At 33.5% G+C, this 23,948-nt stretch overlaps 1 protein-coding gene across 6 annotated transcripts in view; it reads right to left on the bottom strand.

Moving 5' to 3' along the window:
- Gfm2 (GTP dependent ribosome recycling factor mitochondrial 2) overlaps nucleotides 1–23,948 on the bottom strand; it is a 63,300-nt gene that overhangs the window by 30,646 nt on the left and 8,706 nt on the right. For 4 of the 6 annotated variants that reach the window (XM_078043458.1, XM_078043466.1, XM_005328950.5 and 1 more), the window contains exons 4-15: nucleotides 22,402–22,459; nucleotides 21,432–21,529; nucleotides 19,607–19,732; nucleotides 18,467–18,555; nucleotides 13,913–14,001; nucleotides 9,110–9,170; nucleotides 8,686–8,865; nucleotides 5,249–5,329; nucleotides 3,854–4,002; nucleotides 2,363–2,503; nucleotides 2,181–2,280; nucleotides 546–729 (exon numbers count right to left, since the gene is read on the bottom strand). In XM_078043458.1, the coding sequence (XP_077899584.1) occupies nucleotides 546–729; nucleotides 2,181–2,280; nucleotides 2,363–2,503; nucleotides 3,854–4,002; nucleotides 5,249–5,329; nucleotides 8,686–8,865; nucleotides 9,110–9,170; nucleotides 13,913–14,001; nucleotides 18,467–18,555; nucleotides 19,607–19,732; nucleotides 21,432–21,529; nucleotides 22,402–22,459 (1,356 nt within the window). Of the gene's footprint in view, nucleotides 1–545; nucleotides 730–2,180; nucleotides 2,281–2,362; nucleotides 2,504–3,853; nucleotides 4,003–5,248; nucleotides 5,330–8,685; nucleotides 8,866–9,109; nucleotides 9,171–13,912; nucleotides 14,002–18,466; nucleotides 18,556–19,606; nucleotides 19,733–21,296; nucleotides 21,530–22,401; nucleotides 22,460–23,948 lie in introns of those variants that run through there. The other 2 variants (XM_040273767.2, XM_013360192.4) reach the window with 2 other exon arrangements.

Below are 23,948 nucleotides of genomic sequence, written 5' to 3'. Positions count from 1 at the left end.
TCTAACCAAGGGACTAACAAATCTTTCACAAGAGAGAAAAATAAACTTTGATATTATTAAGACAATCTAACTGGAAATTATATAGGTGGAGTCATGAGCTTTATATTTCACACTAAGGAGTTTGTGTGATAAGTAATAAGAAACCACTGAAGAATTTTTAGCTAATATGCCAAATAAAGTACGTAACTCTCAAAAGCCCAAGCAATATTAGCCATTGTAAATATTAATATTTTCACTGGGTTCTAAAGATTGATTAGAACATAAGGTAAAACAGCACTTTTATACACAAGAAACTGAATTAGTTATGAATCAGTTACTATCTAATCTAATATACTAGAAGGGAAGGTCTAAGGACAATTATTTGAAATCCCAGATAGCACAAGAACAAGGAAGAATATGAAAAGAAAAAAATGGACAAGATAAAAGAAAAAAAGTACAAATAAAATCTAATTCAATCACATAAGACATTTCCTTAGGGTATATTGTAACCATTTTATGTAAGTCATCAGAACACTATTTAACTGATATATGAAGACTATTTGTACCTGGCTGCTTAGCCACTGATGGAGGTTCTATGGTACAGAAGAAAACAGGTTCTGGAATTTCCACTCCAGCCAACAGAAGTCTGTCTGCTTCCCTATTATGCTTCTTTTCTCCCTCCCGTTTGGCTTGACGAGCTGCAGCTAATGCACTGGATTTGGATGAGACAATGGTGTCTCCAGTGGCAGTCTGCAAGAAAACAGAACAACTGGAATGAAACAGGTTCTTGGAAAACATTAATCTCCCACTAAGAATCATTAATAAGAAAAATCTTGACTTTTCTCATCAGAACTTAGGAGAAATAAATTCAGAAAGTTCATTACAACTTTTCATAAGTAAACTCAACTGGTATAAGAATTCTATCCAAAATATTGCAGTAATAAATTTTAATAAACAATAAAACACACACACAAACACACACCTCATATTCAAAATCCATTTCTTTAACAAATAAATGTACCTGTCTACATTTTCAATCACAAAAAAAGAGGTTAAGTAGAGGTCCCTTACAGTGTTTTAACATCAGTAAGAATTTTTTTTTTACAGAAAATTGCGTATTAATTATAAAATTAACCAGAATACCATTGACCAGCCATAATTGATAGTGTCTACATAGTTAAGAGTCCAGTTACTCTTTAAAACTAAAATTTCACTTTTAACCTTTTATATCATGAAGTTCTAAGCCAGTTTCCTTCTCATTAAGGACAGTCCTACTGATACAATACTCCAAAAATACCTTTAGAGTTCCTTTAAATACAAATAAGGAGCACAGGACACTTTAATACCAGAAATCTAATATCCACACTATGAGAATTTTTTACTAAAGGATACTGAACTTGCAATCAATCATGAAGCATTCCAAATGTTAAAAGTAATATTATCCAAATGACAGATACAAAGTTTAATGATAAAACTCTACCTGACTTAATCCACGTAAAGGAAATGTCCTTAGTTTTAATCCACCCAAAATATAATCAGAATCAAGTATTTTTATCCATTCATCCTAAAAATTTCTTCATACTGTCTACTATACACAATCACTGATCTACAGACTGTGGTAGAAATGTGAGCAAAAGAAACAAAAACCCTTGCCCACATGGAGCCTTTATTAGCAAATTATCTTTTAGTTATTATCTAATTATAAAGTTAGATTTAATTTTCTGTATGATCAAGACAGGTAAAAACCCAATGGGAAAAAGGCAATATTTAAACAACCTTAAGACATATATGTATCCATAAATAGAATATTTTACTTGGATGTGAACTTTATATGTATATAATCCATCCTGTTACCTTCTATAATTTACTTTTCTATCAAATGAATGATAGTCAACCATGTTAATTAATATGCCACAATATTCATTATTCTACTGATAGACATTTAGATTTTTTATAAATTTTTTGCTATTAAAAAATACTTGTGGGGCTGGGGATGTGGCTCAAGCGGTAGCGCGCTCGCCTGGCATGCGTGCGGCCCGGGTTCGATCCTCAGCACCACATACCAACAAAGATGTTGTGTCCGCCGATAACTAAAAAATAAAATATTAAAATTCTCTCTCTCCCTCTCTTTAAAAAAAAAAAAATACTTGTAACTAAATATTTAAACTACTATTTTCTAGAGAAATCATTTGGTCATTTACCTGTTTAAGCCCAACAGTCAAAGCGATGTTACCAGCAGTCAATGAAGGGATTTCTACATGTTGGTCAGCAAATGGCAAAAGCAGACGACTTATTCTCTCCCTTTAAAACCATGATTTATGTTAGTCAAGTAATTTTAAAGAAATGAGTACAGTTTTGAAAAATAACCTAAGCTTCTACTTACGTGCAGTTTCCATTAATATTATGGATGGCCAACTGGGGCTTTAGCATTCCCGAGTAAATACGCATAAAAACCACTGGGCCTCTCTGCTTGTCATGAAGAACTTTAAATGCCAGTGCGCATAAGTCACCCTTATACCACTGCCTATAAAAGAAAGAGGATATTACAGAAAGGTCTATAAAATATATTTCCCACATATCTATACAGAGCAAACCAGAATCACTGCAGAAATTTAATTTTAATGTCTTCCAAAGACCCCTCATATTCTTGGAGTAGAGCTATCTATGTCTATTAAGTAATGATGTGATGTACCTTTCTTCCTCCACTGACTAAATTATTTAATGGAGATCTTACCACTAATTCTTCAAAACTAAAAATAGTGAATTCTCTTCCAAATATTACCTCTATTTGCAAATAATTTATTTGCTAAGACCTCTCTTTCAAAAAGCATATCTGGGAACATCATACCATTCTCAAGAAGCCCACACAGGGTGAACAAATGGGTTCTTTCCCATTATTGCTTTCACTCTCCCTCACTTTTTGTTCCCTGTATAACCATAAATATCTACAGTACATACATGAACTTGTTTATATAGCCAACGTTCTTACAGAATTATGTTCTTAAATTCTTTATTGATGGGTTTTTAGAAAGTCCAAATTTTCCCCAAATTGCCAAATTTTGCACATAGGTACATCTTTCTGAGGTGAGACCATTTTTATTAGTCTCAAAGAAGTCTACATGACTCAAAATAGATTAAACATTTCTATTATAGGAGTTCTTCAATCTTACTCCTATTCCTTACGATTTAACAAATACTAATCTAGAGTACTTACTATATATACCAGTTTGTTCTTGTGTTTAACACTAATTCACTGAGTTGATAGAACCCTAGGATGTAGATCCTGTTCTTTGATTTTATAAATGGAGATGTTAAGCAACTTGGAAGAGCTGGGATTTAAATCCATCAATACATATTCCATGCACAATCACTTTATCATTATGCCCTTCAAATTTACAGATGTGAAAAGTTATTAATGAAAAAATAATAAAATCAATAAAAAAGAAAAGTTATTAATGAATGAATGTCCTAGTTAGCAAATTAAAGCCCACTTCTCTGCTCATCTGCATAATGCTCGCTCAGATTTTAGAGAATTTATTACCTAAGTATAATGCTGTTAACTGCAACAGGAGTAAAACAATGACTTATGAAAAATTCATAAGTCTAGATATATATAAATGTATCTACTGATTATTTAACAAACTTTTTTTTTAAACTAAGATGACAAGGTCAACACTTAAACACATACACAGTGAAAAGCCACAACCTAGCTCCATTTATAAACATGGAATAGAAGAGATGATGACAAATGTCCCTTTCACATAAAAGTTACTATGGCTCTATGTTATGTTATGTTCAAAGATATTCTTCACCACTGATGAGGTCTATTTGTGTTTTCAAGACTTGGAATTTAATCTATGAGACTACTACTTACAGAAATTCATAGTTGCGCTCTTCAGGTGAAGGCAAGTACATAGTAATAGCATCTAATAAAGGCTGTACACCTTTGTTTTTCAGGGCACTTCCACAAAGAACAGGCACAGCCACCTGAGCCACTGTTACTCTGTGTATTGCAGTCTGTAGCTACAAAGCAGAAATATAAACAAGCATTAACTTTGTGTAGCATATACTGATTCTGCCAGAATTTCTCTAAATAAGAGGCCTTCCCAAACCATCCATGTAAAACGGTGGCACTCTTTACCATACTTCCACCATTATTTATGGCTTTTTCTTTATAATGATAATTATTGTAAAGATCTGGCATGTCCAGCTGCATATTTATTACCTGCCTCTTGTTCATTAAAATATAAAATCCCTAATAAGCATGCAGTAAGTCCCATAAAAATACCATTAAGTCCCCAGAAACCAGAAAAGCTTAAGATATAGATGTTGTGTAAAAATATTTCTTAAATAAACAAATTGATATTCTTGTGATTCAACCTTGATAGTCTAACAGAGGACTGGTCAGAAATAAAAATATATAAATGTGAGTTAGAATTTTTCAAAATTAAGGTCCAAATTAAACAAAATCCAGGGGCTAGGGCTGTAGCTCAGTGACAGAGCACTTGCCTAGCATGTCTGAGGCACTGGCTTCGATCCTCAGCACCACATAAAAATAAACAAATAAAATAAAGGTATGCTGTCCATCTACAACTACAAATTTTTTTTTAAATCCAAAGGAAAATGAGAAAGTAAAAAAAAAAATAATTTAATTCTCAAAACTCAAGAAAAGATTAGTGTGTTGATAACAAGAAAACTGGTAGGGCAATTTTCTACTTTAGATTGTGAGCTCTCTAAAAATAGATATCATGTTATATGACAAGGAGCATAATAAATATCATGTTTAAACATTCAAATACAAAATAAAATTTTTCAAAAATGGTGGCTTCTCATTCAAAAGAAAAAGAGACCACTCTTTTTTCCTATCTTTAACTTCACATGACTTAAAAGTATGACTCAGTTTAAGTGAATCTGTTGGGCTCATCTTTGGTTTCATTTTACAGATTACCACTTGGAAGCAACATTCATTTGATACTTTTGTGTTTCATAAAGCAAAGTAAAAAATTTGTCAAATCATAGAGGAAGGTTAACAATTAGCTGATCCTAACTACATAAGTAAAGAAGATTTAATCTAATTTTGCAAAATATATCTGGAAACAGTACATTGTTGGCATTGTCTAAGTACCTATATTCAGAGCGATTTACCTTTTTTTTAAAGAGGATTTTCTAACAGTATGCAAAATAAAAAAAAAATCTAAGACAAAGAAATCAAACTACATCCAATTAGAAATAGAAAAACTTTGTCAAAGTAATAGAACAATATAAATACCTTTTCAGCTGGTAGCAAATCAAAATTTTCACTAAATTCTCCTAAAACCAAGTCAGCAAATTCATCATCCAAATCTGCAACCTATAAAGAAAGGGTTAAAGTTTTATAACTTGCATTAATTTTCACATAAGAAACTTATCTAAACACCACAAATATTCATTATTAAAATGTTTTGAGACAGCTACATGATCTACCTTACAGAAGCCAAATACCTCTTCATATCTTTCAAAGAGATGGTTTTTCTTTCAAAGAAAAGTAAATTTGAAATTGAAGATGTATTTCCTAAATTCAAAGAAAGAGTCTGATAAAGCATCTCAATAAAGCACTACCTACTAAGAGTATGCAAAAGAAGTAAAAGGCACAATTTATATACAATGCAATACTTGTCTTTTAGATAAATTTGAGAGTTTAAGTTCACAGAAAATTTCATTTGGTGTTGTCCCTCCAGCATTCTGAATGATCACCAGATAAGGAAATATTTACGTTGAGAGGTGTTGGCAATACTTCAATAGTAAAAATAAAATATCTAGTTCATGTTCTTTTCATAACCATGTACCTATAAGAAATATGATAATTTAGCTGATAATAGTTTTGAAAGTTGGTAATAGTACAATCTCCTAACCTTTTAACTTGCAAAACTAAAAACTCTACAGGTGTTAATCAACTTCCCGTTTTCCCCTCCCTGAGACCTTGGTAATAATGACCATTCTATTTTCTTCTCTGAATTGACTCTAGATATCTCATAAAAGTGGAATCATACAGTATTTGTCTTTTCATTACTGTTTTATTTCACTTAGCATAGTGTCTTCAAGATTTATTCATGTTGTACCAGACTCTCCTTCCTTTTTAAGATTCAGTAATATTTCACTGCATGTATATGCTGAATTTTGTCCATCTATTCATCAACCAATGGATACTTGGGTTGCTTCTACCTTTTGGCTACTGTGAATAACACTGCTAGGAACATGGGTGTACAAATATCTCCACAAGATCATGCTTCCACTTCTTTGGGGTACATACCTAAAATGAAATGTCTGGATCACATAGTAATTTTATTTCCAATTTTGAGAGGAACCTCCATGTGGTTAAGCATAGCAATTGCACATTATGTTGCTGCTAATAATACACAAGGTCATAATTTCTCTACATCCTTGCCAACACAAATTTTCAGAGGTTTTTTTAAATTATTTTTTATGTGTATTTTTTTTAAGTTGTAGTTGACACAATACCTTTATTTATTTTTATGTGGTGCTGAGGATCAAACCCATCACCTCACGTGTGCTAGGCGAGCACTCTACTGCTGAGCCACAACCCCATCCCCTGTTTTTTAAAATTATTATCAGCATCTTAGTAAATGTAAGAGGGTTTTGTTCTCTAAATTCTAAACACTTATGTATTTCTTGTAATTAGCACCTATTAACAACTACTGATAACCTTTATTCCATCATATACTATCATATCCTAGAAGATGGGATAGTATGTACAAGTGTGTACTGGCTCCTCCACTAGATTACAAGAGCCTTCTTTATCCCTATGCACTTTTAAGATTAAAAAAAAAAAAATTTAATGAGGAACCAATCATGCATCTAGTTACTGATTAATGTTAATTCCACTTTTGTTCTTTCTATGCCCTGCTAACCTAGAGAAACAGTACAACAAGTGGGAAGAGCTCTAGCTCTGAATTGAGACAGACCTGAGTTTGAATTCTAGTTCTGCCATGTTATTAGCTGTGTAACAACAACTCATTTAAGCATTCTAAGGCTCTGCTTCCTCACATGTAAAATGGAGACACAATAAAAGGCTGCTGTAAGGATTAAAGAAAATAGCATAATAAACAGTTAACCAAGCCTAAAACAGGCCTTTAATAACTGTTAGCCTCTAATAAAAACATAAATTGATAACTGTATTTTATAAATACTTGAAAAATAACTACTTACAAAAATGGATGAGGGCTGTGGTTATGGCTCACCAGTAGAGCACTTGCCCAGCATGTGTGAGGCACTGGGTTCAATCCTCAGCGCCATTTAAAAATAAATTAATAAATAAAATAATGGTATTGTGTCCACTACAACCAAAAAAAAAAAAAAAATGTTGACAGAATTTGGACCAATTCAATTTAGAAGTGAAAAATCAAAGGACTCAAACTCATATTTTTCTCTACTCTAAGATTCACTGAGTCTGCTGGGCGTTGGTGGCACATGCTTATAATCCTAGCAACTGAGGAGGCTAAGGCAGAGGATTACAAATTCAAGGTCAGCCTCAGCAACTTACTGCAGCCCTAAGCAATTCAGGGAGATTCTGTCTCAATGTAAAAAATAAAAAGGACTGGGGATATGGCTCAGTGGTTAAGCATCCCTGGGTTCAATTCCCAGAACCAAAAAAAAAAAAAAATCAGTGAGTCTAAGGTTTGATTTACTTATTGCCCTATACGCTAACAAAATAATAAAATATTGCAAGTATTAACAATCTTGATATTTTTCTATCAAATTTGAAGACAGATGAAGTCCAGAGCTACACTAACTATAAAATTGATGGTTTTAAATTTTTCTAAATAATTGACATTTGGTAAAATAGAAGATAGGCAAATACTTTGACCCAGCAATTCTGCTTCTACAGTTCAACCCTCAAGATACTCTTGCACACATGCATAGGAAATATAAAGAAGTTCACAGCAATGCTGTTTCTAAGAGCAAAAAAACAAAAACCTTGAAGTCCATTCACAGGAGAAAAGACAACAAACTCTGATATAATCACATATTGAAACACTATACAAGACTAAAAGTTAATGAACTACACATAAGAACATGGATGAATTTCCATAACATGAAACAATGCAATAAAATACAAATAGTATCATTACTCTTCACAATATGCAAAACTAAGTTCTTTAGAGATGTATATATCATATACTATGATATATAATATATATACCATAAATAAAATATATACATAAAATATATACGTACAATATATATGTATTATATATATTTACAGTAAACTATAAAGAAAATGAAGATAAATACTAAAATAATACATTGGGGGATGGGGGATACAGCTCACTGGTATGTGTATGCTTAGCATGCACAAGGCTCTGGGTTCCCCAGGATCAAGATAAAAATATATAAATGTTATATGTGTGTGTGTGTGTGTGTGTGTGTGTGTATGTGTGTGTATATACACATGTATGTATGTATGTTGTCTACAGGAACAGGAAGATTAGTAGGAAAAAGATATGAACAGGAAGTGGCACACAAATTCAAAGATAGTTGCTAACACTCTACTTATGCATGGGGGTGGTAAACATATTGGTGTTTCTTTTATTATTCATTATACTTTACATATCCCAAACGTAATTTTACATAAAATTTCACAATAAATAAAATGTTCAAAAGTTTCTAAATACTTATATAATTTTAAACTTGAAATATTTATTTTACTTGTTCAATTAAGGTATTCCTTGCTTCAATTGTCTTCTTAAACAATTCAGTATCACTTGTTTCCAAAAGGGGTTTTCTCTCGAAGTCTTTTCCATCATCTGAATTAGAATTCCATAGAAGTTTTTCTTTATTTACTACATCCACCACTCCTTTGAAAGTTTTAGCCTCACCAATTGGAAACTATAAGACAGAATGAGACTAGCATTATTAATGGTCACTCACTTAACTGCACTGGTGTTAAAATTTATCTAATTACACCACTGTGACCAAACTGCTAATTATCATTCTTACCATAATCTATAACCATTTTTATTTATATACCAACTTTTTATAAAAAGAATTTTAAAGAGCTTAAATATATATATTGCAACAAATAAATTGCTAAGGAAACTCAAGAAGGAGCTGATGTTACTAATCAATTTACCTGTAAAAGCAAAGGCTTTGCCTTTAACTTCTCTTTGATACTTTCAACTGCATAGTTAAAACTGTAGAAAGCAAAATAATCATGGTTAAAAATATAGTCAAAAATTCTTAAAACAGGTTATTTGAATGTTCTTTCAAATAACCCCTTTATTTTCCCTAATGTTCAGTATTTAACAGTTTGCTACACTACAGTAACTTGAATAAATTTCAATATAAATTTCAGATAACAGTGACTGAATATCTACATAAGCCTATTACACAGGAGTTTAGGGTATTATTACTGTGAACATCACATAATTAAACTTTGAGATTAAAGTTAAATGAATTAAAGTCACACAAGTAGTAATCTCAAGATTCAATGCAAGATTTCACTTGAATCGATGATTATTTCTTCTATAACTGTTGTGTTTGCTACCACAACAGGTTACCAGCTTTCTTCCAAGACCCAAACTGACTGATTTTTCTTTACTTTGACCTTAGGCATTCTTTCTTTGCTTTTGCAGTACTGTGGATTGAACTCAGAGCCTCATACATGCTAGACAAGTACCACTGAGATATTTCCCCAGTCCTATCTTAGGCATTTTCAGAGCATATGCTCCACTACTCATTTCTATGCTAACACTACAGCTGGCTACTATGGCACAAACACCATCTTTGAAACACAAGCTTATTTATACAAACAGGCAGACCACTCAGGCACCAATGTCTTTGAGAACCAGCCTACTAATCAGGTGTTTCCCTCCCCATCACCATAGGCACTGTCATTCACTAAACAACTTCAACAAAGTCAGTAAACTTCCATCTACAAGAAGGAATACCAAATAGGAAGGGTCAGAACCTAAGTCTAGCACATTTTAAAAGTTGCTGTACTATTACTAATCAAAAGTCCTTTAAACAAATAGCCTTAGAATTAGTGAAGAGTTATATTAATACAAAGCATAGTCTTAGGGGAAGGAGAGTTTACATTTTTATTTTCCATTCTCCCACAATAGACCAGGATATCTCCCTATCACATTTTCCCCAAAATTCTTAATACTCTTGATTGTCAGAGCTGGAAATGTGGCTCAGTGATAGAGCACTTGCCTAGCATGTGCAAGGCCCAGTGTTTAATCCCAGCACTGCAAAAAACAACAAAAATCTCTTGATTTCTCTTTTACATTTTCTCCAAATCCTTCATATGTTCTTGATTCTCTAAAATGCATGCTCAGGAGTCAGGAGGATACCCACAACTTAAACAGACCAATATCAATAGATGAAATAGAAGAAGCAATCAAAAGACTTCCAACCAAGAAAAGCCCAGGGCCGGATGGGTATACAGCGGAGTTTTACAAAACCTTTAAAGAAGAATTAATACCAATACTTTTCAAGTTATTTCAGGAAATAGAAAAAGAGGGAGCTCTGCCAAATTCATTCTATGAGGCCAACATCACCCTGATTCCGAAACCAGACAAAGACACCTCAAAGAAAGAAAACTACAGACCAATATCCCTGATGAACTTAGATGCAAAAATCCTCAATAAAATTCTGGCGAATCGGATACAAAGGCACATCAAAAAAATTGTACACCATGATCAAGTAGGATTCATCCCTGGGATGCAAGGATGGTTCAATATACGGAAATCAATAAATGTTATTCACCACATCAATCGACTTAAAGATAAGAACCATATGATCATCTCAATAGACGCAGAAAAAGCTTTCGACAAAGTACAGCATCCCTTTATGTTCAAAACACTAGAAAAACTAGGGATAACAGGATCTTACCTCGACATTGTAAAAGCTATTTATGACAAGCCTCAGGCTAGCATCATTCTGAATGGAGAAAAATTAGAGGCATTCCCCCTAAAATCTGGAACAAGACAGGGATGCCCTCTATCACCACTTCTATTCAATATAGTTCTCGAAACACTGGCCAGAGCAATAAGACAGACGAAAGAAATTAAAGGCATAAAAATAGGAAAAGAAGAACTTAAATTATCACTTTTTGCGGACGACATGATTCTATACCTAGAAGAACCAAAAGAGTCCACAAAAAAACTACTAGAACTAATAAATGAATTCAGCAAAGTAGCAGGATATAAAATTAACACGCATAAATCAAAGGCATTTCTGTATATCAGCGACAAAACTTCTGAAATGGAAATGAGGAAAAACACTCCATTCACAATATCCTCAAAGAAAATAAAATACTTGGGAATCAACCTAACAAAAGAGGTGAAAGATCTATACAATGAAAACTACAAAACCCTAAAGAGAGAAGTAGAAGAAGATCTTAGAAGATGGAAAAATATACCCTGTTCATGGATAGGCAGAACTAACATCATCAAAATGGCGATATTACCAAAAGTTCTCTATAGGTTTAATGCAATCCCAATCAAAATCCCAACGGCATTTCTTGTAGAAATAGATAAAGCAACCAGGAAATTCATATGGAAAAATAAAAGGCCCAGAATAGCAAAAGCAATTCTAAGCAGGAAGTGTGAATCAGGCGGTATAGCGATACCAGATTTCAAACTATATTACAGAGCAATAGTAACAAAGACAGCATGGTACTGGTACCAAAACAGACGGGTGGACCAATGGTACAGAATAGAGGACACAGAGACTAATCCACAAAGCTACAACTATCTTATATTTGATAAAGGAGCTAAAAGCATGCAATGGAGGAAGGATAGCATCTTCAACAAATGGTGCTGGGAAAACTGGAAATCCATTTGCAACAAAATGAATCTGAATCTCCTCCTCTCGCCATGCACAAAAGTTAACTCAAAGTGGATCAAGGAACTAGATATCAAAACAGAGACTCTGCGCCTGATAGAGGAAAAAGTTGGCTCCGATCTACATATTGTGGGGTCGGGTTCCAAATTCCTTAACAGGACACCTATAGCACAAGAGTTAATAACAAGAATCAACAAATGGGACTTACTTAAACTGAAAAGTTTTTTCTCAGCAAGAGAAACAATAAGAGAGGTAAATAGGGAGCCTACATCATGGGAACAAATTTTTACTCCTCACACTTCAGATAGAGCCCTAATATCCAGAGTATACAAAGAACTCAAAAAATTAAACAATAAGAAAACAAATAACCCAATCAACAAATGGGCCAAAGACCTAAATAGACACTTCTCAGAGGAGGACATACAATCAATCAACAAATATATGAAAAAATGTTCACCTTCTCTAGCAGTTAGAGAAATGCAAATCAAAACCACCCTAAGATACCATCTCACTCCAGTAAGATTGGCAGCCATTATGAACTCAAACAACAACAAGTGCTGGCGAGGATGTGGGGAAAAGGGTACTCTTGTACATTGCTGGTGGGACTGCAAACTAGTGCAGCCAATTTGGAAAGCAGTATGGAGATTCCTGGGAAAGCTGGGAATGGAACCACCATTTGACCCAGCTATTGCCCTTCTCGGACTATTCCCTGAAGACCTTAAAAGAGCTTATTACAGGGATACTGCCACATCGATGTTCATAGCGGCACAATTCACAATTGCTAGACTGTGGAACCAACCCAGATGCCCTTCAATAGATGAATGGATAAAAAAAATGTGGCATTTATACACCATGGAATATTACGCAGCACTAAAAAATGACAAAATCATGGATTTTGCAGGGAAATGGATGGCACTAGAGCAGATTATACTTAGTGAAGCTAGCCAATCCCTAAAAAACAAATACCAAATGTCTTCTTTGATATAATGAGAATAACCAGGATCAGAGCAGGGAGGAAGAGCAGGAAGGAAAGATCAACATTAAACAGATACAATAGGTGGGAGGGAAAGGGAGAAAAAAGAGAAATTGCATGGTAATGGAGGGAGATGCTCATTGTTATACTAAAGCACTCATAAGAGGTTTCGAGGGGAATGGGTAAATAAACAAGGAGAGAAGTGAAATACAGTAGATGGGGTAGAGAGACAAGATGGGAGGGGAGGGGGGGGATAGTAGAGGATAGGAAAGGAAGCAGAATACAACAGATACTAATAGGGCATTATGTAAAAATGTGGATATGTAACAAATGTGATTCTGCAATCTGTATTTGGGGTAAAAATGGGAGTTCATAACTAATTTGAATCTAATGTATGAAACATGATATGTCAATAGCTTTGTAATGTTTTGAACAACCAATAAAAAATAAAAAAAAATAAAAAAATAAATAAAAAAATAAAAATTTTATTCATCTACATTTAAAAAAAAATAAATAAATAAATAAATAAAATGCATGCTCAGAACAATGTATCCATTTTGAATGATAAATCATCACTCTATAAGTCAATGAGCATAACCAGTACATCTCAGCATTAACTCACTTTTACATTATATGCAAGTCTTACAGCAAGTATATTCTCCCCTAACAATTCCTTTTATTCAGAACTTGATACCTAGTAGCTAAAGAAAATCAAGAGACAAGGAAGAATGCCACTATGATAGGCAACTGCAGGAAACAATTCTCTACTCTCTACCTCTAGCAACAATAGGGAGCATGGTCACCTTCAGCAATACAGGCACTACTCTGTACAGTTCTAAAATGAATCAGTGAAACACCACTTTATTAGGATCCTAGGAAGTACAATTCAGCTTCTCTACATTAGACACAGATGATTTACCTCCTATCAGCTCTCTAAACTGTTATTTAAACTTATACTGTTTTGAAGTTATTTTTATGGGAATAAATTAGTATTCTAAAGACTAATTATACCCTTTAGGAAAGAACTGCCATTGCTAAACTTAAGTCTGTAGTACATGAAAAGTTCCAATTATATTCTCACATTGATAAGCCAAAGAAACACATTTTATATACCTTGCTCCAGTTTTGTCCATCTTGTTTAAGAAACAAATTCGAGGTATCTTGTGTTTATCAGCTTGCCTCCACACTGTGAGAGTTTGGGCCTAAAGCAAAGAAGAAGAGGTAAAACAAATATACACATGCCCACAAAAGACAAAAATAACTGTTGGTAGACATGCAATGAGTAGATACAAAAACCTATGGTAACATGGACTACACCTAACTCTAACACAGAATTAGTATCATTGTCAACCATAGAAATGTAAAGTATTTGCAATTGTGTACAATGAATCAAAATGCAGTGTCATACAGACATAATTAAAATAAATTAATTAATTTAAAGAAACAATACCATTGTACTTATAATGCTAAGGTCACTCCTTTGCTATTAAATTAACATAGCTGGGAATGTGATAAAGTATGTGTTTCAAATGGTTTGAGAATATTTTGGGTGAACTAGGCTCCATACAAAGAGAATTAACACCTGGAAGGTATCAAGTCATGGAAAGAGGATAAAGTTAAGAATGGGAAAATCTATATTTTGTTTGGCTTCATCTTTCCTAGTACATTTCACAATATTAAACTATTTGGATGTTGGTTTTCTGATGTGTGATACAGGAAATTTAGCCTTAATTCAGACAACTGATGTGAGTTAAAAAGAACAAATATAATTGCTACTATGATTAAAAACAACATATTTCATTAGTATTTGAATGTTCACGTAAACTGAGGAGGATTTAAGAGGAATAAAGAAACCAATACCTGTATTCAAAAGGTGTAATTCTTATATGCTTTTCTACTACTTTAATTTTTATACATATTGACAATATAAATATAGTCTGAGTCTATTAAAACATCTGTGCCTGTGGAATCCGAAAGCTTTTAAGCAAAATATAAAAAGCTGAATGTGCTGATACTAGTTATAATTGAAGCCAACTTGTTGTTTGTTCAGGTAAAATTTACATACAATAAAATATATAAACTTTTAAGTATATAGCTCAAAGAGTTTTGATACAGAGAGACATTCATGTAAGTAGTACCCCAATCAAGATAGAGAACATGCTTTCATCAGAAATTTTTCTCATGCCTCTTCCTCTCCATAAACAACCTGTTCTGATTCCTGTCACCACAGATTCATTCTGCCTATTCTTGAACACAGAACACAATGAACAGACATGAAGCAAACATTGAACACTGTGCTTGTGATATTCATTCACCTTTTTAGATACACTGGCTCATTGTTTTATATGAACATACCAGTTTATTTTTTCTATCCACCTGTGGATATGCACTGGGGCTGTTTCTAGTTTGGAGCTTTTATGAATTTAGCTGCTATAAACATTCTGAATAAGTCTTTGGTGCACAAATGTTTTCATTTGAATAAGATATAGAACTGCTGGGTTTTAAGGTAGGTATATATTTAACTTTAAAAGAAACTGCCAAATAGTTTTCCAAAGTGGTGGTACTAACTACAATCCTATCAACAACATAAGGGTACTAACTGCTCCACACTCTTGCATGTTTGCTATCACTCTTTATATTTTTACATATTTATTTTTTGAGACACAGTCTCTCTATTTTGACCAGGCTGGCCTTAAACTATTCTCCCACTTCAGCCTACCAATAGTTGAGATTATAGGTTTGCACTATCACGTTCTTAAATTTCAGTCATTTTTATGGATTATAAAATGGTTACCTCTTTGCGACTTTAATTTACATGTTCCTGATGAATAATGAAATTGTGCTTTCTGATCTTTCAAAAGTTTTTTGTAAAATGTTCACTCAAATCTTTTGCCCATTTTTTTACTGGGATATGTTAATTGCAGTTTTTCATAAATTCTGTATATAATTTCTTGTATTTTATAATTACATATGTATTATAAAATTTTTGGTACATATTTCCCCCAAACAAAAATATTCTTCTATATAAACAACACTATATTTTGCAATCAGGAAATTTAACATTTATATAATACTTACATTACAAATTTTCTCATATTCAAGGCTTGTTCTTTTTTTATTTTTGCTATTAAATGTGCAGATGTAACTTTGATAAGGTTAAATGAATTAAGTTTCTCCTTTTATGATTTATGCTTCTTATATGATCTAAGAAACTGTTACCTACACTAAGATTGAGGTGATATTTTTTTTTCTTCTAAAAGCTAGAGATTTGGCTAAACATGTCAGTCTTTATAGCAAGTAAATACCACTGCCAGGGCTCTCAGATGAGGATTTTAGTAATTGTATTATTTCCCCCTAGCTTTTCATTTTGAAAAATTTCAAATCTATAGAAAAGTTGAAAGAATAAATTTTCATGTACTTCTAGATTCCCCAAATACTAAAATTTTGCCATATTTACTTTTTCTGTCTTTATCAACATGTGTGCACATGTGTTTATGCATGTGGTACCTATGCAAATGCACTTCAGATCACCTACAATATAAGGAATACAACTGATTGATGGCCCAAACTGTTGACCTTCTGGATCTAATGCCATACTCCTGTCAAGGCCAAGCTATTCCCAGATAAGCCTTGAGCACAGCACAGGTATTAATATACACCTATTCCCGCTATACACAGTAATCCTCTACCAAGTAACTTTGGCTCAAGGACTTCACATTGGCCTGATAAATCTTTTATGGAACCATATGGCAGTCTGAGATTTTTCCTGTCCAATTCTTCCTCCAGCTTCCTTTATAGATGTCGGACCTGCACTGTGGTTTCAGTGCTCGTCCTTTATTCTTCTCTCTTGATCTTCATAGGCATTTCCTCCAAAAATTTCCCATATATCTGGGCATCTACCTTCCCAAAGACCCAAATTAATATCAGGTATGTATGAGGCTTGGATCACGAGAGTAAGTTGCAGATACTGTGACACATCAACCCTAAATACTTCAAGCATACATTTCCAAAGAATAAGGACTTTCTCCTAAATAATCAATTATGGATCACATTTAGAAAATTTTAAATTTGATACATTTTTACCTAATACCTTTAGTCCATGTTCAAATCTCTCTGACCATCCCAATGGTAATGATGCTCTCTGGAACCTTTTTTTATATCCAAGATCCAATCAAGAATCATAAATTACATTTTCTCTGCTTTTTAGAACCTTTAATCTCATCTCCCCCTATCATTGTCCCAAACATTTGTAATGCTTGCATTGTTTTTCTTTTTTTCCCAAATTTCAAAATGTTCTGGCCAATTGTTCCCCTGCAACTCCCAGAATGTCTTTTCATTTAGATTTCATGCTTAGATACAAGTTAATTTTTCTTTCTTGCAAGAATACTACGCAGGTAATGCTATATGCTTCTGAGTGCATTATACTGTGTTGATGTGTCCTGTTTTTAAGGAATGTTAATTCTGACCACTTAATAAAGATAATATTACAATTAATAATTTTAAGGTTTAAAGAACTAATGTGGGTTTTACATTTAACACGAAGCTGACCTTGACATTATAAGATGAAGGAGGGACCAGCTATAAAGAGGATATAATTCATCCCACTAGCAATATATTATTTATTATAAATCCATTTCAAAATTAATTCAAGAACTTATTTATTTATGCAATACTGGTGATTGAAATCAAAGCTTCATTCATGCTAGGCAAGGGCTTTACCACTGAGCTACATCCTCAGCCCAAGAACCTTTAAGTTAACTGTTGAGAAACAATTATCAATGGGTCTCTCATGTTATGTTAGAAAAGACACTGATTCCCCTTGTTCTGGACTACATTTTCAAAAATGTTTGTATAGAAAACAATCTTGAGAAAGATATAGATAGTGTCTCCCTCTATAGCAAAAGGCAGTTTTGCTTATAACCTTGAAAAATAATGTCTCCCTGCAAAGCAAAGGGTAGGACTACTTGTTGTATATTATATAAAATATTTCTGTTCTCTAAGCACAGGAATCCTCTTAACCCATTACATGTGCAGCTGCCACCTAACTCCTTTCATGTCACTCCCTAGAAACTGGTACTTGAGAAATCAGCACAAGAAAATGATGATACCCTGGCTGTTCCTACTTCTGTAACTAAAAACATCCTTTTTCTACCACTCATGAATCTTTTGTCTTCAGCCAGTCATGAAACTAGGGCAGGCTAACTTGTTAGCTTGAAAGTAACAGGAACCTCAGGACCTTCCCAGTTTTTTTCCCCCAATAATAGGATTGAACTCAGGGCCTCAAACAAGGTAAACGAGCACTCTTCTACTGAGCTACATTCTGAGACCCTTTTTTAAATTCCTCTTGAGATAGAACATCACTAAATTACCCAGGCTGTCCTAGAATCTGCAAACCTCCTGTCTCAGTTTCCCAAGTAGCTGAGCCTACAGGCATGTGCCCCACTTGCCCTTCACAGTTCTTGACACTTAATTATATTTCCTACAAGTAAACTCTCCTTCCACTATGAAAGATCCAAGATCACATACAGATCACATTTCAATATGAAATTCCAACTTCCTTTGATTTATTTAACACATCAAATAAAAGGTTACAGTTAACTAATTCCAATACAGTCTACATTTTTTTACATCATGGTATTCTATCTTCATTTTGGCAATATTTTTTACCTCTACACCGGCAGAGGCATCAAATACAGTGACTGCACCATCCAACACTCTAAGGCAGCGCTCAACCTCCAATGTGAAGTCCACATGACCTAAGAAAAAAATGAGAATTATTTAAAACTCTTTTTAAAAAACAAAAATAGCAAGGCATGGTGGTGCATATCTACAATCCCAACTTAATGAGGCCCTAAGCAACATAGCAAGTCCCTGTCTCAAAATAAAAATGAAAATAAATAAGTAGTAGGGTTAGGGATGTAGCTCAGTGGTTAAGCGCCCCTGGGTTCAATCCTTAGTACCAAAAAAAAAAAAAAAAAGTGTGTGTGCAAGAATACATACCAATATATATGCCTATATACATATACCAATAAGAAAAGTCTGTATACACATATATACATATGCAAATATATGTGTGTGTACATATATATATGCATATGTATACATGTACATGCACATGCATCTGTAGATTCAATGAATCACAGACTGAAAATATTCTGAAAGAAAAAACTGTTGTACTGAACATGTACAGACTTCTTTCCTTGTCATTATTTCCTAAGCAACACAGTATAACAACTACTTACTTATTAAGTATTTACAATATTATTAGCTATAAGTACATGAGAGGATATATTTAGGATATATGCAAATTTATGCAATTTATATAAAGGATTTAAACATCTGCAGATTTGGGCATCTGCAGGGGTCCTATAATCAATTCCTCATGAATACTGAGGGACAACTACAGTATACCCTGGAATACTACATCATCTTACAAAGGAAGGAAATCCTGTTGCATGCTACAACATGGATGATCCTTGAGGACTTTATGCTAAGTGAAATAAATCCAGCACAAAAGGACAAATACTATGATTCCACTTATTTGAACTAACTAAAGTAGTCAAGTCACAGATAAAGGGGAGAAATTGTTCAATGGGTGCCAAGTTTTGGTTCTGTAAGATAAAATAGTTCTGGACATTTTTTCACAGCTATGTGAATATACATAACATTACTAAACTATATATTTTAAAATGGTTCAAATAGTAAATTTTATATGTTTCTTACCACAATAAAAACAAAAACAAAAACCTCAACACCAAAAAACCCAAATGATGCAATGTCTCTGTACTGGTAAAAACAGTACCATACCTGGTGTATCAATCAGATTGATTCTATACCCCTTCCAATCAAACGTAACAGCAGCTGACTGAATAGTAATGCCTCTTTCTCTCTCCTGAGCCATGAAATCTGTCACTGTGTCTCCATCATCAACATCTAAACAGAAAAAAAAAGTCATAGTTTAGTTTTAATGATAAGTTTAGTTTTAATTACACAGTTTAATTTGCTTTAAGAAAAAATCTTTTCCCAAATATTTGGCTTATTAATATAGAGCTCTTCATCTTTCTCTATGTAAATCTTCATTCTAGAAAAAGCTTTTTTAAAAAGAGAGTCCATGCAAATATTTCAAAATTAAAAAAAAAAACAACTCTGAAATACTTCTGGTATTTCAAACATTTTGAAGAAAGAATACTTAATCTACATAATCTATACTAAACTGTACACTTTAAAATGGTTAAAATTTGGGCTGGGGCTGTAGCTCAGTGGCAGAGCGCTTGCCTAGCATGCGTGAGGCACTGGGTTCGATCCTTAGCACCACATAAAAATAAACAAATAAAATAAAGGCATTCTGTCCACCTACAACTACAAAAAATTTTTTTTAAAAAATAGTTAAAATGTTATGAATTTTATACCCAAAAATTGTTGAAACTTTTTTACAATTAAAAAAATGACGGAGGCTGGGGTTGTGGCTCAGTGGTAGAGTGCTCACATAGCATGCACGAGGACTGGGTTTGATCCTCAGCACCACATAAATGTAAAATAAAGATATTGTGTCCACCTAAAACTTAAAAATCAATAAATATTTTTTTAAAAATGACGATTTGAAATCAACCCTTACTACAGGTAGGTAGTCTGAGGATATGAGGGAAGGATTACTAAAAGTTTTATGACACAATGGAGGAAAACTAGCAAGGTTCCACTTTTTCTGTCGTATGTCCATTTACATAAGAGAAATTCTATGAGAAATTCGAATGGCTGCACATTTAGCAACCTATCATCAAGAACATTCAAATCCTGGAGTTCTTGAGTCCTCCATAAATAGTAAGTCTCAGCCAATGCCAAGAGTCTAGAGAAATAGTTCCCAATGTGGTGCATATCATAAACTAGATCTTCTGAATGTTCCAGAGAGGGGTTAGGGAATCATTATTTAAAAACCAAACAAACAAACAAAAAATCTACATGAAGATCCATGCCTAGCCAAGAACCACAATTTCCACGTTACAATTACAAAATAAATTCTACATTTAGGTGAAAACTACTATTATTGGTTAACAATAAACAAAATCCTTTCTTTTTATATAAGAGAATCTTTGGTTAACTTTCCAGTTCTTTCCTTCTAGAAACCAGATAATAGAAGGATGTCAACTTACTAGGCGAAACAGTAAAAAAATAACTTCTGACTGGTAAACTAAATGTGAATTGAGAAGAACTATTACTTGGAGATAAATAACTTGAGCTTGCCCAAGGGCGTATGGCATGTCCCTTATCTCCAACCTGGAAATTGCCTATGGAGTTGTAACAAGAGATATTCATTCTTATAGAGCACGAGTTTTCTAAACTAGGGTAGCTCTCATAGAAAGAAATACTCATGTTGTTGGTAAGCTACAGTTTGTCTTATATCCTTTTAAGTAGATCAGTACTAGATGGGACTCAAAACAGTCTTGTGAGTCTGAATGTTTAACTGAATCTAAAAAGACCCTTTAGTGGGTATTGCAACTACCTTATCTTCATGTTGTGGTTTAGGCATCAGTGACTCCATACCATACTCAAGTTCTCTATATTGACTTCTTAATCAAAATATTTTCCATTGATGCCTTGGCTAATGGGGATGGGGAGAGGAGGAATCCATTCTAACCTCCCAGTGATCTTGTATATCCAGAATAGTACAATATTCTTTCTGTTGTGGTAGTTTTGCCTGCATCAATATGAGCCATAATTCCAATATTACGGATTCTGTTTAAAAAGAATTTTTAAAAAAAGGCATTATGAAGTGTACATTAATAAAACTGTAAAATCAAAATATCTATGCTATGCAAAATTCAAAGTTGGTTAGTATTTTTCTTTTCTTTTCTTGGTACTGGGATTGAACCCAGAAGAATTTTACAACAGAGCTATACCTCTGGCACTTTCTAATTTTTTAGTTTGTGAGAAGGTATAAGTTGCAGAGGCTGGCCTCATACTTGTGATTCTCCCTGTCTCAGCCCTCCTGAGTTGCTAAGATTACAATGCATCACCAAGCCTAGCAAAGTGGGTTATTATTTATATAATTACATATAATTACAGAAAAACTAGAAAAATGAAAAACAGATTTAGTGTATATTCTACAACATTATCTGGTAAAACAGCTAAATAACAAAAGGGCCAGCTATAACCTTGAGAATACCTTATGCTCATTTCTATGAAAAGTGTACTGTTGTTACACATAAAATTTTAAATTGAGAAAAAAAAATCACTTTTTTGGGGGTGGGTGGGTAACTGGGGATTTAACCCAGGTTTGCTTAAACACTGAGCCATATCCCCATTCCTTTTTTATTTATTATTTATTTTAATACAGAGTCTCATTAAATTGCTCAGAGCCTTGCTAAGTTGCTGGGGCTAGCTTTGAACTTGAAATCTTCCTACCCTCGGTTTCTAGAGCTGCTTGGATTACAAACATGCACCACCACACCTGGCAAGAAAATAATTTCTAAGATATATATCAACTATTTATAGCTAGCTAGGGTAGAAAGTCATAGAAATTACAGTGTGTATGAATAATGCCCATCAAAGAAAACTTGTAACTTTTCTCAAGAGCTTATAGGAAAAAAAGCAATTATAGTACTTACTTAGCTATAGGAGGATTAATGACTGAATGAAGAGATTTGATATCATTTCCTATTAAGCCTAATGAAAAGAAGATTAAAATTGAATTGTTAAAAATCAAATTTTCCTTGAATTTACAAATAAAAATTTTTAAATAAAGTAAATACTGTGACTGTAAATAAAGTAAAATTCAAGCCAAATAAAATTCAATTAACTAAAATTTACATTCCTACAACTGGTAAAGAAAAAGCTATGGTAATTTACAATTGTACAAGGTAAAAGTTTTTAAACATCAGTTTCTAGATCATATTCTTAAAAAAATACAGATTTACTCTTTGTCACCTACTAAACCTCTATTTATAGAATTGTACAATTGGAATTAGTGTTCATAATGGTAACAGTAAGGGACTAGTAGATCCTGAATCAAAAAAAAATTTTAAATGCCCAGTCCTAGATGCATTTCCTAAGGCTTGAAGAGGCCAGAGTGATTCTCATGTGAGGTGATAATTAATGTTTGTACAATGAGGAACCTTCCTTACTTCAATAATCTTAGGAACATACCTTTTATTTTTTTACCCATATGATTTATTTTTATTTTTTTTAGTCATACATGACAGCAAAATGTATTTTGACATATAATACACACATGGAATGTACATACATCAATCATATTGTTAATTCTATTCTGCTGCTTTCCTATCCTCCCTACTCCCCCCCTCCTCTCCCATCCTTTCTCTCTATCCAATCTAATGTGACACACTTTTTTTTTTCTCATTACAACATCATATATGTATTCTGTATAACAATGAGGTTCTCCTTCCATCTTCCGTGCAACTCCCCTTCTCCCTCTTTTTCCCTCCCACCTCTCTTCCCTATTTAGTGGTAGTCTTCTTCTCATGTTCTTCTTCCCTATCCCATTTTGAGTCCCCTTATATCAGAGAAGACATTCGGCATTTGTTTTTTAGGGATTGGCTAACTTTACTTAGCATAATCTGCTCTATTGCTATCCATTTGCCTGCAAATGCCATGGTCTTTTATTTTTTAGTGCTGAGTAATATTCCATAGTGTATAAATGCCACATTTTTTAATCCATTCATCTATTGAAGGGCATCTAGGTTGGTTCCACATTCTAGCTATTGTGAATTGTGCTGCTATAAACATTGACGTGGCTGTGTCCCTGTAGTATGCTCTTCTTAGGTCTTTTGGGTATAGTCCGAGAAGGGGAATAGCTGGGTCAAATAGTGGTTCCATTCCCAGCTTTCCAAGGAATCTCCATACTGCTTTCCAAATTGGCTGCACCAATTTGCAGTCCCACCAGCAATGTATGAGTGCACCTTCCCCCCTCCCCAAGCCTCGCCAGCACTTATTGTTGTTTGACTTCATAATGGCTGCCATTCTTATTGGAGTGAGATGGTATCTTAGAGTAGTTTTTATTTGCATTTCTGATTGCTAGAGATGGTGAGCATTTTTTCACGTATTTGTTGATTGATTGTATATCCTCTTCTGAGAAGTTTCTGTTCAAGTCCTTGGCCCATTTGTTGATTGGGTTATTTGCTTTTTTGTTGTTTAA

The sequence above is a fragment of the Ictidomys tridecemlineatus genome, chromosome 1 (genome assembly GCF_052094955.1).
Source record: "Ictidomys tridecemlineatus isolate mIctTri1 chromosome 1, mIctTri1.hap1, whole genome shotgun sequence".
Classification (NCBI taxonomy): Eukaryota; Metazoa; Chordata; class Mammalia; order Rodentia; family Sciuridae; genus Ictidomys; species Ictidomys tridecemlineatus.
The sequence above is the reverse complement of the archived record's forward strand: the minus strand, read 5'-3'. Positions and strand labels throughout refer to the sequence as shown.